This window comes from Aethalodelphis obliquidens, unplaced genomic scaffold (assembly GCF_003676395.1).
Source record: "Aethalodelphis obliquidens isolate GAN/ISIS:26980383/991018 unplaced genomic scaffold, ASM367639v1 scaffold31, whole genome shotgun sequence".
Lineage (NCBI taxonomy): Eukaryota > Metazoa > Chordata > Mammalia > Artiodactyla > Delphinidae > Aethalodelphis > Aethalodelphis obliquidens.
In genome coordinates this window covers 21,960,568-21,974,642 of record NW_020837975.1, presented here as the reverse complement: position 1 = coordinate 21,974,642, position 14,075 = coordinate 21,960,568, and the positions used below count along the sequence as shown (strand labels likewise).

At 39.6% G+C, this 14,075-nt stretch overlaps 1 protein-coding gene across 1 annotated transcript; it reads right to left on the bottom strand.

Annotated features, from left to right (window-relative positions):
• Positions 1-4,444: 4,444 nt before the first annotated feature.
• LOC113630937 (butyrophilin-like protein 1) lies at positions 4,445-11,029 on the bottom strand. Its single transcript, XM_027126843.1, has 9 exons — positions 10,948-11,029; positions 9,682-10,032; positions 8,811-9,092; positions 8,469-8,669; positions 7,873-7,893; positions 7,756-7,782; positions 7,545-7,571; positions 5,686-5,712; positions 4,445-4,968 (listed from the first exon to the last, which is right to left on the bottom strand). The coding sequence occupies exons 1-9, from the start codon at positions 11,027-11,029 to the stop codon at positions 4,445-4,447; spliced, it is 1,542 nt and encodes a 513-aa protein (XP_026982644.1).
• Between the last annotated feature and the right edge of the window lie 3,046 nt (positions 11,030-14,075).

The following is a 14,075-nucleotide window of genomic DNA, read 5'->3' as shown; positions in this document are numbered from 1 at the left end:
GTAACCATAAGTTTATTTTCTACATCTATAACTCTATTTCTTTTTTGTAGATAAGTTCATTTTTGCTCTTTTTTTAGATTCCACATATAAGCGATATCATATGATATTTGTCTTTGTCTCACTTAACTTCACTCAGTATGACAATGTCTAGGTCCATCCATGTTGCTGCAAATAGTATTATTTCGTTCTTTTTTATGGCTGAGTGATATTCCATTGTATATACGTACCATATCTTCTTTATCCATTCCTCTGTTGATGGACATTTAGGTTGCTTCCATGTCCTGGCTATTGTAAATAGTGCTGCAATTAACATTGGGGTGCATTTATCTTTTCAAATTATGGCTTTCTCCAGATACATGCCCAGGAGGATCATACGGTAGCTCTATTTTAGTTTTTTAAGGAATCTCCATGTTGTTCTCCATAGTGGCTGTACCAGTTTACATTCCCACCAACGCTGTAGAAGGGTTCCCTTTTCCTCACACCCTCTCCAGAATTTGTTTGTAGAATTTTTGATGATGGCCATTCTGACCAATGTGAGGTGATACATCATTGTAGTTTTGACTTGCATAGCTCTATGAGATTTCTAATTTCTCCACATCCTTTCCAATACTTGTTATTTTCTTTTTTTTTTGCGGGGGTGTAGGGAGGGCATAGGACAGACATTCTAGAGGGTATGTGTGATATTACATTGTGGTTTACATTTCCCAAATGACTAATTGTGTTGTACATTTTTTCATGTGCTTATTGACCATTTGCACATCTTCTTCAGACGAATGTCTATTCAAATCATTTGTTAATTTAAAAAATTGAATTGCTTTGCTTTTTATTGTTTAACATTAAGAATCTTTATATATTCTTCATACTAAACTCTGATAAATAATTTGTAAATATTTTTTCCCTTTCTATGAGTTGCCTCTTCACTTTTTTGATAGTCTCTTTTTCAAAAATCTATTTATTTTATTTATTTTTGGCTGCATTGGGTCTTTGTTGCTGTGCACAGTCTTTCTCTCGCTGCAGCCAGTTTGGGCTACTCTTTGTTGTGGTGCACAGGCTTCTCATTGTGGTGGCTTATCTTGTTTCAGAGCACGGGATCTAGGCACGCAGGCTTCAGTAGTTGTAGCACGCGGGCTCAGTAGTTGTGGTGCACAGGCTTAATTGCTCCTCAGCATGTGGGATCCTCTTGGACCAGGGCTTGAACCCGTGTCCCTGGTGTTGGCAGGTGGATTCCTAACCACTGTTCCACCAGGGGAAACCCCTGATAGTATCTTTTCAGACACAAAACTTTAAATAAAGTCAAATTTATTTATTTTTCCTCTGTTTGGTTGTGCTCTTGGTATAATATCTAAGAAGCCAGTGCCTAAGTCAAGATTTACACGTATGCTTACATTTAGATCTTTAATCCATTTTCAGTTGATGTTCTATATATGATGTGAGATAGAGGGCAACTTTATTCTTTTGCCTGTGGATGTTTATTGTTTCTTCACTATTTATTGAAAAGGCTATTCTTTTCCTATCAAATGGATGAAGTGATTTTTTGATGCTTGTCAAAAATCAGTTGACCATAAAATTATGAGCTTATCCTGGACTCTCAGTAAATTCCATTGACTTATTTGTTTATCCTTATGCCAGAACCACACTGTATTGATCACTGCAGCTTTGTAGTAAGTTTTGAAATGGAGAGATGAGAGTTTTCCAACTTTGTTCTTCATCAAACCATCTTGAGATGGTTTTGGCTTTTCTGGGTCCCTTGAACTTTCATCTGAACTTTATAATCAGATTGTCTATTTCTTCAAAAAATTTGTTTGGCATTTTGACAAAGATTGCATTGAATCTGTAGGTCACTTTGGATAGCATTATCATCTTAAAAATATTAAGTTTTCCAATCCATGCACACAGAATATCTTTCCATTTACCTATGTCTTTGTTAATTTCTTCCAACATATTTTGTAATTTTCAATTTGTAATCTTACACTTCCTTGATTATATTTATTCCTAAGTATTTTATTATTTTGATGCTGCTATAACTAAAACTTTTTCTTAATTTTATCTTTGGATTGTTCATTGCTAGTGCGTAGAAATACAACTGAATTTTGTGTGTTGATCTTAAACTTTGCTGAATTTCTTTATTATCTCTAATAGTATGTGTGAGTGGGGATGTGTGAGTGCATACTGTATGTATTGTCTGTATAAGAGGCTTTGAGTCTATAAATGATGTAGACTTCAGGAAGCTTTTTCATGTGCCAGGAGCTGCTCTGTAGTCCTTCCAGGTGCATAAGGCACAGGTAATATCTGTCACTGTAAAAGGATACTTCTGAATATATTCAGCTTAACAAGATGCATGTTCAAATTCAACTTAAGGAATTTAAAGAATTCTTATATTTAATAAATACATTATCTAGACTCCGCAGTTTTTATGAGGCCTCAATTGATGACCATAGATATTTTCCATATATTTTAAAATGTAACAATGTTTCAACATGTGGTTGTGAGATTGTAAAACTTTAATTCTTGTTCACCTTAATGGGATGCCTTCCTAGCCTCTAGAACTGTGAGAAATAAATTTACACTGTTTACAAACCACTGAGTCTATGGCGGTTTTTGTTATAGCAGTCTGAACAGACTAAGAGTGATTTTTTTTCTTTCTTTCTTTTTTTTTTTTTTTTTTGCTGTGTGGCTTGTGGGATCTTATTCTCACAACCAGAAGCCGAACCTGGGCACCATGCAGTGAGAGCACGGAGTCCTAACCACTGGACCACCAGGGAATTGCCCTAAGAGTGATATTTGGATCTTGAGTTTATAATGATCAAATTTAGAATATACTTTAGACTCTCATTTTCTCAAATCTTTTTTCTGTCCACACACCTCTCTCTTCAAGGTCTCTAATTACTTTTGTTTTAGGCCCTTTAAAGTTTTTCATCAAATCAGTGATACTCTTCATTTTTAAAATTTTTTTTGTGTACATTTCATTTTAGATAGTTTGAATTAATGTCTTCAAGTTCACTAACCATTTATTTATGCAATGACTAATCTACCATTAATCATATCCAGTGAAATTTTCATCTCACACATTGTACTTTTCATTTCTAGAAGTTCAATTTGGGTCTTTCTTTTAAATGTATATCTCTAGTGAATTGTTTGAACATATTTTAAACTATTTGGAATACAGTTATAACTTCTGTTTTAACATGTCTATAAATTTGAATACCTGTACCAGTTCCATGTCAATTTTAACGTATTGATTTTCTGTTCATTATATGTTGTATTTTCTTGCTTCTTTCCTTGCCTGGTAATTTTTGATTGAATGTCAGACAGTGTGATTTTTTTATCCTGTTGAGCTTTTCTCTGGAATGAATTTAAGATACTTGTAAACAATTTGGTCCATTAGAATCTTGCTTTTAAATTTGTTCATCAATATTGGATCAATATTTAGTCTAGTGCTAATTATTCCCCATTACTAGGGAAAGATTTTTGTGGGTACTCTACACAGTGTCCACTGCATTTACAAGGTTTTCTAGTCTGGGTGGTAGGATGACATTCCCTTCTCACCCTTGTTTAAGTATTAGTTACTGTTTCCTCTAATCATTTCATTTTAACCCAATAGATAGTTTTGATTGGGGGGAGAGGAAGGGCCTTTCCTTACCTTTGCTGGTGGACATACTTAGAATTCCCCAGAATACAAAGCAGTCATTCTCCTTATTAACATCTTAAGCAAAGCAATCACCTTTCTCTCTCATCATTCAGTAGGATAAATACCTCAATTTGCTCTCAGTTGATTCTGGTTTTCCCAGACCTCCATCATGTTCACATCACCACATTAGTTAGAATTGGATTGTGATTGATATTTATTTTTTTCTTTCTCAAATTATCCTTGCATTTAAGATATAGTTTAGCTTGTTATCAAATTACAGTTTAACTTTTCTACTTCAACATTTGAAAATAGAACTCTTTTGTCATTTTTATTCAGTGTTGAGAAATGTGAGGAAGTGTATCTAATTTTTATTCCTTGAGCAGTGCTACTAAAGTGTGATCCTCAGACCAGTGCATATTTATAAAACCTTTCTTACTAGTTCTTTATGAAACAAATACAGAAATATAGTATTACAAAACTTTAGAGCAAATTAACAGAAAACATTAGTTATATTTTATCTAATAATAAAATTACCACTTGTATGTCTGTTTTTAACTCACTTCATTATTTCCAGTAATTTATTCAGAAAAGTATGTCTGTGATATATAATGCAAGAAACATTTACAACAATAACCAAAAGAAAAAAAAAGATTCTTCTCTGTAGATTGTTTGAGAAACACTGCCTGATGTGGTTAGAAACTATGGTCATGCAGTTTCATGGAGCCTTAAGCCAAGAGGCCTCATAATCAGTGGTCCTAGGGCTTACAGAGAATGGGCTACTATCTTCATGGTTTATAGGTTCTTCTTCTAGGTCACTTAATATTGTACAGATGGGGAGAGCTCCATGGATTTAAGTTTGAAGTAAGGATAGAGTGACTCAGAGAAGTTGGCCTGGGTGAAAGAGAAGATGTGGGTTCTGTCAGTCATGTTATAGAAAGAAATGTCACTATCCTCATAATCCAAGAAAATCACAATCTTTCGTGGACACTTTTCTATCAGGAGAGGCTCTTCCAGGAAAATTTCTGGGGGAGAACAGGTGAGAGCCCTGTATTCACGTCCCTTCTTCTCTAAGACGCTGAACTTCTTCTTTTGTAGATGGCTGAGTAACCCACTCCTCTCTGTGGGCTTCTCATAAATGCCTAGAGTCCACTCATCAGTGTCCTCAATGTCCACCTCCCAGTAATGTCTCCCTGAAGTGAATTCTTTCTGACCAAGTTTGATAAGGTTGCCGTCTCCTTGCTTATTACATAATAATACCCGTGTTTCCTCTCTGATGTTCTCTTCTCTCTCTGGGTCAGAATTGTCCTGATAAAAGTTTTCATGATTTAGAGTCACAAGAGCTGGAAGAAAAAAAAAGGAAAGGAAAAGGCCAACATTGTATATTTCAGAAAACTGTTTCCCCTGTTTCTTTAACTGTTTTGTTACAAGGGAAACCTTAACAAAACAGAGCAAATGTGTAAGGAGTAGGGATAGAATGCATCCCCTCTGAACATGTGTGTTGGGGGAGGTGGTGCTGGGAGGCGGCTGATGTGCTCTCATCTTGAGTTCTAGGCTACATATCTTATCCTATCTATGCAGTTATATAGGTCAGTGTCTTGGCAGAATGCCAGAGTGAGCAGGTGACTTGAAGTGTTTATTGGAGAATGGTGTTCTTTCCGTGTCCTCTGCAAATTAGACCTATGTTCCTCAATTAGTAACAGGATCCAAGTGAGCTGACCTCTCTACAAAGAACAACTGAATTGCTATTTTGAGCACTTCTTACTTAGTTTGGGGTCTCCTCAGCTGAGGGGCTATCTTAATTTCTGTTTTAGAACCAAGTGGACCCCATAGATGAGGAAGCTGTGCCAATATATTGAAAATGGAATCACGACCAGAGTAGATAAGCCTAGCAGCAATTTTCAGTTCAGGCTAATATTTAATGATTTTGATGTTTCTTCCCTCTCTTTACCAGAACAATAGTGCCCCTGTCTTTTCAGCGAGGAGATGATGTTAGGAAAGAAAAGTGGGGTCTCAGAGGGCAGGTTGGAAGGGAGCCAAAAAGATAAAGAACAACTTACCAGGTTGGAACTGTTCCTTCCTCCAGTCTGAAAAAGAGCAATACAAGTTGAAACTGGGATGGAAGCATACCCAGGGAATGAAAAGGAGGTAAGGTGCTTCCTTCCCTGACTCATCACCTTCTCTTGTCAACATTCTCGCCTCCTCTAAACCCCTCAAGCTCTGGTAGTATCCAGAAACTACAGGACAAATAGTATGCTTTCTGCGCTCTGTCTCACACTAGAAACTATCACATATTTCAGCCCGAAGCTGGGATGTATTCTCCAGTCTGAGCCAGGTTTGGAGACCCCTGGAGCACGGTCTAATGCTCTACATGTCCCTCTACTATGCTCTCAAGACCTTTATGGACCTCCTCACTATGAGAGCTATAAACTGTATTTTTAAATTTAATTTAATTTTATTCTATTCCATTTTATTTATAGTTTTTCTAGCCTGTGATCTCCTCAGAGTAGAGTTTAAGCTTATGACTAAGGCATTTAAATGGGCCATTATTACTTTGACCCAGATTGTAATCAGATTGCTTATATTTTTCTCCAGGGACAGATTCCTCATGAGAAATAGAATTGCTTCTGCCTGTGGCCACTTCTCTTATGACAGGACTTGTGATTTTATTTAAAGATTGGGTATTCTCATAAAGTCTTGGGACAATAGGCAGATAAGGACATATCCATAATTCTTGATTGGAGCAGCACTGTGGTCTCTCACTAAACTGCGCTCCTGTCAGAAGTGTAGCACTCAGATGCATAGAATCTATGAATATATGAGTCAAGGAGGACATCTGAGATCATGTATTCCAGTCTTTTTGTCTTAGAGATAAGGACACTGAGCTCAAAAAAGAGAAAAGAACCTGATTTCTCAGCTGTAATTGGTAGAGTTGGAACTAAAAGTCAAAAGTCATTCTTAGTACTTTGTTCACTCCTTTGGAAACACGGGATTATTTTTCAGTATCTCATGAAAGAAAACTCAACAGAAACTGCTTAATCAACTTTAATCCGTGGGAGGACCTCCTCTTATCAAAGCACTTATCAGGCTGTGTGTAGTTGCCTGGTTCCTGGCTTACTTCCCCCAATGGACTTTGTTTCACAGGGTTAGAGTATAATAGTTTGTACCACCAACATCTAGCACAATGTCTGGCATATAAAACTTGCACAGATACATATTCAAGAAATGACCTGGTGTGCTTTTGAGGTCCAACTCTATATTACACACACACACACACACACACACACACACAAGTTATAAACCCACAGAATACATGGACAAATTTTAGAAGGTATAAATATAGCCAATTTCCCCACCACCAGATAAACATATTTTTGCAAATCATATTCAAATATTTTTAAAAGTTGTTTTTCAACTTTTTTACACATAAACCTTCTCCCTATATATTGAATTTTACTTTTTTATTTCAAATAGGTAAAATAAGTGAAATCATAGTTAATATATTTTTCCAAATATAAAATATAATACATTTCCTGCTCTTTTAAACTTTATTTGTAGAATAGAAGTGCTGATATAATATAGTCTTTATTGTTCCCAAATCTCTCTTTATTCATCAAAATCACTCTGAGTTCTGTCCCTTCCTTCTTCATAGTGGATGAGCTAACAATTCTTGCTGAGTCCTACCCTAGCCATGTGGTGGGACTGACCAGGCAGCCATTACTTCTCCTTCATCATTAGCTCTGGAAGACAACTGATTATTTGAGCCTCCAAATACAAAATACTACAGAGTGATACCAAATAAATTTTCACAACTTTCAAGTGTGTGTGTGTGTGTGTGTGTGTGTGTGTTTATGACTCTGCTTATTATGCTCAGAATACCAGAGGCACTTGGCAAGACTAGGTCCATAGAGTTACGTACCAGGATATAGCAAGGCCTTCTTCCAATCTAAAACAGAAAAAATAGAGGTAAGACAAGATGAGACATTAATCTGGGGCCTTGAATTTTTCTTCCTTCCCCTTATTTCTCTTCCACTAATCATCATTCAATCCTTTAGTCTTTTCCTCTAAGGATAGGGAGCTGAGAACCTGTTGGTCATCAGGACATCAATTGACATGACAGAGTCTCTTACCTTCATTGTATAATGCCTTTCGACTTTCTGAAAGAAACAACATTCAATGAGAGACCCAGAACAGGTGTGAAAAGGGGAACAACTTCTACACAGGGCATGAGAAGAAACAAGACTCACCAAGCTCTTCCTTGAGGTTCGCTGGAAGAGGAGGAGATATAAAATCCATGAAACTGGGTTTTAGCTGCTCCTAAGTTTGGTGAGTAGCTAAATGAATTCAATTTGACCTTCTCTTAAGGGTCCCATAGTTAAGTAGGTGAGAAAGATTAGCAAACATATTTGTCAAATGTAAAAGGACGGGCACTAAGAAACGTTAACATGGGAAGTATCATGGGGTCACACAGGAAGGAGAGCCCATGCTTCATAGGAGTTTAAGATTTCTTAGGTGTTTCTAAAGCCTATTCTTGAAGGACAAAAAGGAAGAGAAGTTAAGGGAAGACATTTCCACAAAGAGAAACAGGTTGAGGCACAGTGGTGTGAAAAGGCATGGTGTGGGTTGAGCCGCAATTTGGAGGCTTCGTGACCACTGCCCACAGACCTCCTAACTTCCCACATGATTTTCTCCTTTCCATAGGACTCCCAGCTCTGTAGAATTCTTGGTACCCTGCGTTTTCCTTGGGATCCTTCAGTAATCTTTTATTTCCCCATCCACCCTACACAACCTGTATCTGCAGCTTTTCCATGAACCTCTGATTTGACCTGCTGCCCTGATTTACTTTTGACTGTAAGTGCCACTTGTTTTTCTCTCTTCATCTCCTCTGTGTTATGAGACTCTTCCTGCCTTTTCTTTACTTCTCTCTCTTTGGCTTTATGTTCTCTCCAGCCAGTGTAGCTGATCCCGATGAGGAGAAGCACCAGCAAAGGGAGCGTCCCAGCCAGGGCTGTCTTCCACGGAGACGTCCTGGGGAAGAAGGGCTCTGACACAGGCATGTGGAGACACAGTGAGAGACTGACCTGGAGGAAGCCCTGCCCTCTCTTCAAGGCTCCCTTCAGCCTTCTTTCACTCCTACTTGCCCTTAATGCACCCAACTCTGCCTTGGAGTTTGTGCCGTACTGACCTGGGAGGAAGATGGCTGACACTTTCTCCTGGCCAGAGAAGGGGTTCTGGATGGAGCAGGTCACATTGTCCAGAGAGCTGTCCGTGACCACAAGCGATGCCTCCACATAGAACAGCCCATCTCCATCTTGGGTCTGAGACTCAGAGAGGGATGGTAGCTTCACTCCCACCATGTTGCTCCACTGCACCCTGGGTTTTGGGAACCAGCCACCTGAGGAGCACAGAACTCGGATCCCACGATCCTCAGGCCCCATCATGTAAACGTGAGGGGCAGAGCCCAAGCCTGAGGAGAGAAGACATGTGCCTGAGGGCTGTGGTCCTCGGGATTCAGGAGTCCCTGAGGCTGAAGGTGTAACTGCCTTTCACTAGGCTGATGAGCAAACTGAAGCTCAGAATTCAAAACTGCTCATGGCCAAAGTTAGGCTTACCTGTGATTCAGTTTTTAAATCAACTTAATGCTTTTGCACTTTACTTGGACTGAGAGAGCTTTGGGATCATTCCAAGAAGAAAAAAGAACAGGGACAATGAAAGTTAGAAGAAAGGAGTTTAATTCTACAAGTTGTCTCTCTCTCCTGATTGGGTCAAAAATATTTGAAGGCCTCAGTACCTATCTGAATTAATACTAGTTAATTAATTTTTGTGATCTTTTGGATACTAATATATCTTCAGAAGGATTGCCTCCTTTATTGTTTAAAAGCAGAGTACATAGTCTTATCCTCACTGTACAGTTTAGGAAATTGATACTCTACAAGGCAAAATATTATATAAACATATGGAAGATCATAAGAAATGCCAAGTTAGGAATCCATATGTTCTCACCCTTCCCTTTGCTTTACACCATGACACATACATTCTGTGCTCAGTTAACTTACCTATCACACGCAGCTCCACAATGGCTTCTTGGGAGATGTGACCATCCTTAAAATGACACCGATATTGGCCATCATCAGAGGCACGGATGTGTTGGATCAGCAGGGCCACCGCGCCTTTGCCAATGGAGTCCCCCACCAACTCTGTCCTGCCACGGTACTCCAGCATTTGCTCCCCTCCTTGTTCCTGTCCATTCTGGTACACAAGCACTGTGGAGGAGAGCTGGGCTCGGTACCACCGGATCTGCATGTGGGCTGCACTCTGCTCAGGAGACAGCTGGCAGGGCAGACTGGCATCTGCCCCTAGCAGGACCATGATGGGCTGAGCTGGTCCCTTCACGGAAAACCCAGACACTGCATGAAAATTAAAGACAAATTGGGGGAATGAATGGGAGTGGGGGGCAGGATGAGATGGTAGACCCCCCTGCATTCTTTATGTAGGGACCCAAATGTATTTCTCTCTTATTTGTGTTATTTTTTGACCTCAAATTAAAGAGACAATAACAGAAAATGCCATTATCGTGACTTCATAGCTGGTTCTCTTCAAACCTGGAGTCTGAAAACTTCATCTTGAGGGGACCTTTTATTTTATGAAGAAAGGACTTATGTCCCAGAAAGAATAGATGGGTTGTCCAAGATCATAAGCAGATAGAGCTTAGGGATCCTGAGTCCAAATTCTTTGTACTCAGACTTGGGTTTTCTTGACAGTGAAAACATTACAAAGTATGGGAGTTTTATGGTTTTTTGTTTTGTTTTTTGTGGTACGCAGGCCTCTCACTGTTGTGGCCTCTCCCATTGCGGAGCACAGGCTCCGGACACACAGGCTCAGTGGCCATGGCTCACGGGCCCAGCCGCTCCGTGGCATGTGGGATCTTCCCGGACCGGGGCACGAACCCATATCCCCTGCATCGGCAGGCCGACTCTCAACTACTGCGCCACCAGGGAAGCCCTACAAAGTATGTTTTAACAAACAGTTACATCAAATTTAAACAGGCTAAAATCAGTAGTACGCAATAAAGACTTAGATAAATATTATAGCTATGAGTTTTGCGAGGTCTGCTCAAAGGATTAAGATGTGTTGATGTGAAGGAGATCACTCCCACCCTTCACCCGACCCTTCAAGCCTTCTGTTAGCAGCAGACACAGCCACAGTTTCCCCCAGAAATAACTCATTTGAGAAGATGCAGAGTTGGGACTGATGGACCCATTATATGAGAAGAACCACTGAAAACACACCTACAAATAAAAAGTATGAGGGAGAACACTGACCTGGTGAGCACCACGTGGACACCTGGAGAAGGAGAAGAGTGGGGAGAAAGCCAGCAGGAAGGAAGCTGGGAAAACCCGCCATCTTCTTCAGAGCAGAAAGTGGAGCAGGTGGAAGCACAAAATGTTCACTCTGACAATGAGGTACTCTGTTGGAGAAGGTGCTGAGAAGCTAGCCGAGTGAAAGTTCTTGGAAAACAAAAATCCCGTGTTCAAAGACATACTTTTATACACAGGTTTTTGGCTATTTTCCCTCACAGACCTTGAGAAAAACACCACCAATGCCCACCCGTTCCCAATGGGTTTTGTTTTCTTCCCTCCTTCTTCTTCTTTTTTTTTTTTTTTTTCCTGAAAACTGGTTCCCCAGCAGGTGTAGAAAACTGTAAACTGTTCTCTTGTGTCCTGTGGGCTCACTTGCTTATCTACAGATTCATCTGCTCACCGGGGCTCTCTTGAAACCGAAAACCCTGAGTTCAATGTTGAGAGATGAAGTCAGACACAAAATTTGTCCACTCCACTCAGCCAGACTATTTCCCCCTTCATTCATTCATTCATTCATACATTTATTTATTTATTTATTTATTTATTTTGACTGCAAATACTCTTGTGGCTTAACTTCTGAAAGGGAAGGGAATTTTGTCACCACATGACTCAGAGCTCAAGCCCTTCTTTTTCCAGTACCCACATGTCCCACAGACACACCTGCACATCACCATATGTTTCTCTCTCACCATCCAGATTGAGCCAAGGGGGGCTGCTGGAAGCTCCTGGAACCTACAAGACCTGGCACCTACAAGACCCAGCTCCAGAGACAATTTGCACCTGGTTGTTCTTGAGGTCAGCCTCCAACGGTGTGGCTTCAGGGACTGGAAACGGCCGGTTTCTAACCCATCCCTGGATTAGGAAAATATTCTTAGGAAGGAGGAAAAACAGGGTTGCCAATAGGCACTGGCATTTGAATGCACCTCCTGGAATAGGTTTAACGAGAGAGTCACAGCCTGCCTGCAGCTCTTTTACTTACTTTGAAAGTGGAAGTAATAAAGGTCACCCCAGGGGACTTTGGACTGGGCTGAGCTATAGAATGATAGGAACTCTAAAGTTGCTTTGGTCAAAAATGCTCAGTGTAGCTCACCCCCCACCACCTGCAAAGGACTGAAATGACATTATTTGGGGAGAGGGAGTCATCTTCCTGTATACTACTCAGTTCGGCCGGTAATCCAAATGTCCATCTAACAAAGCTAGCTGATTTAGAGGATAAGCCCAGGAGAAGCATGCTTACTCTCACCACACCATGATTGATATTGGAAGCCACGTGCAGAGCTGCACAGGGGGAAATAAGAGGTTGAAAATGGAGGGCTCTCTGCTCCAAGAATAGGTCTGTATTTCCAAAAACCTTAGGGCTCCCCAAAGTAGAATAGATATAACTACACAGTTTTACCGTGCTAGATACAGAATGCTCACATGGCATTTTCTTTCCATTTCACACTCTTTCCAAGTTTGATTCATGTTTCTTCATGTCACACAAGGTTTACAGATAATCAGAGACACAAATAGCAATTGCACAAATATTAGTATGTAAGTCCCTAACTGTCTGGCTAAATGAATACCAAGATCCTAAACAAATATTTTCTAGAGACAATGAGGTACATTTGCCTTTTTAAGAAATCAAATGTCTTGAGATATAATTTGCATGCAATGGAATGCATGGTTTTAAAACATGCATTTGAATGAGATTTCACAAACGCTTACACTCATGTAACCACCACCTCCATCAAACTGTGGAATTTTTTTGTCTCTTGAAAATTTTCCTCATGTCCATTGTCCATCAATCCATTCCAGGGGGTGGAAAAACAGTATTCTGATATAAATCATGATAGCTTAATCTTGCCTATTCTAAAACTTCAACAAAAATGGAGTCATACAGTAAGTATGCTTTTGTGCTTGGCTTCTTTGGCTAAACAAAATGTATTTTGGGATTCAACAACGTTGTGTGTATCAGTACATTAACATTTTTTATATTGTTGCATAATATTACATTGTTTGAATATAGGACCATATATTCTTTTTTTTTTTAACATCTTTATTGGAGTATAATTGCTTTACAATGGTATGTTAGTTTCAGCTTCACAACAAAATGAACCAGTTATATATATACATATATTCCCATATCTCTTCCAGGACCATATATTCTTCCACAGTTCTCTTCGGGGCTGTCTCCCCACCTCATGCATGACCTCTCTTTCCACTCAAATTCTTTCCCACCAAGCTGGGCAACCCTCCTCCGTAAGGCCATCCTGTCTCATTTGGGGTCTGACACATACCGTATGGTTAGGGTCTGAAATATTGAGGAATGGGAAGGGAAAACTGAAGGAGAGAAGGAATGGGCTGAAGACATGACTTGCTTTTTTTGTTTACTTTGAAATGTATATATTTGTGTGTGTATTCTATCTCAAACTGTAAATATTCTATTCACAAAATAAATTTGAAAAATTTATATACATACTTATATATTTTTCCCAATAATAGATAATTGTTTGCGTAAAATCAGTTAACCTGTGGAGAATATTTTGAGGAATTTCGTTGAGTACATACCAGTGTTTGTGTGAGAGAGAAAAGTGAAGAGGGAGCAAGAGAGAACTACAAGATATTATTGATTTCAAAGAGCAGTTTTTAAAACAGTGTAAACAGTATGATCTTGTTTGCAAAAAATAGGATAGACATCAAAATCACAGAAAAATAATGATATGGTATTCCTTTTTGTTTGGAAAGTACTTTTTTTTAAAAAATTTAATTATTTTTATTTATTTGTGGCTGTGTTGGGTCTTCGTTGCTGCACATGGGCGCTACTCTTCATTGCGGTGCACGGGCTTCTCATTGTGGTGGTTTCTTTTGTTGTGAAGCATGGGCTCTAGGCATGCAGGCTACTACTGAGTTGTGGCACGCAGGCTCAGTAGTTGTGGCCCGTGGGCTCTAGAGCGTAGGCTTGGTAGTTGTGGCACACGGGCTTAGTTGCTCCGTGGCATGTGGGATCTTCCCGGACCAGGGATCGAACCCATGTCCCCTGCATTGGCAGGTGGATTCTTAACCACTGTGCCACCAGGGAAGTCCAGGGTATTTATTTCTGAGTGGTG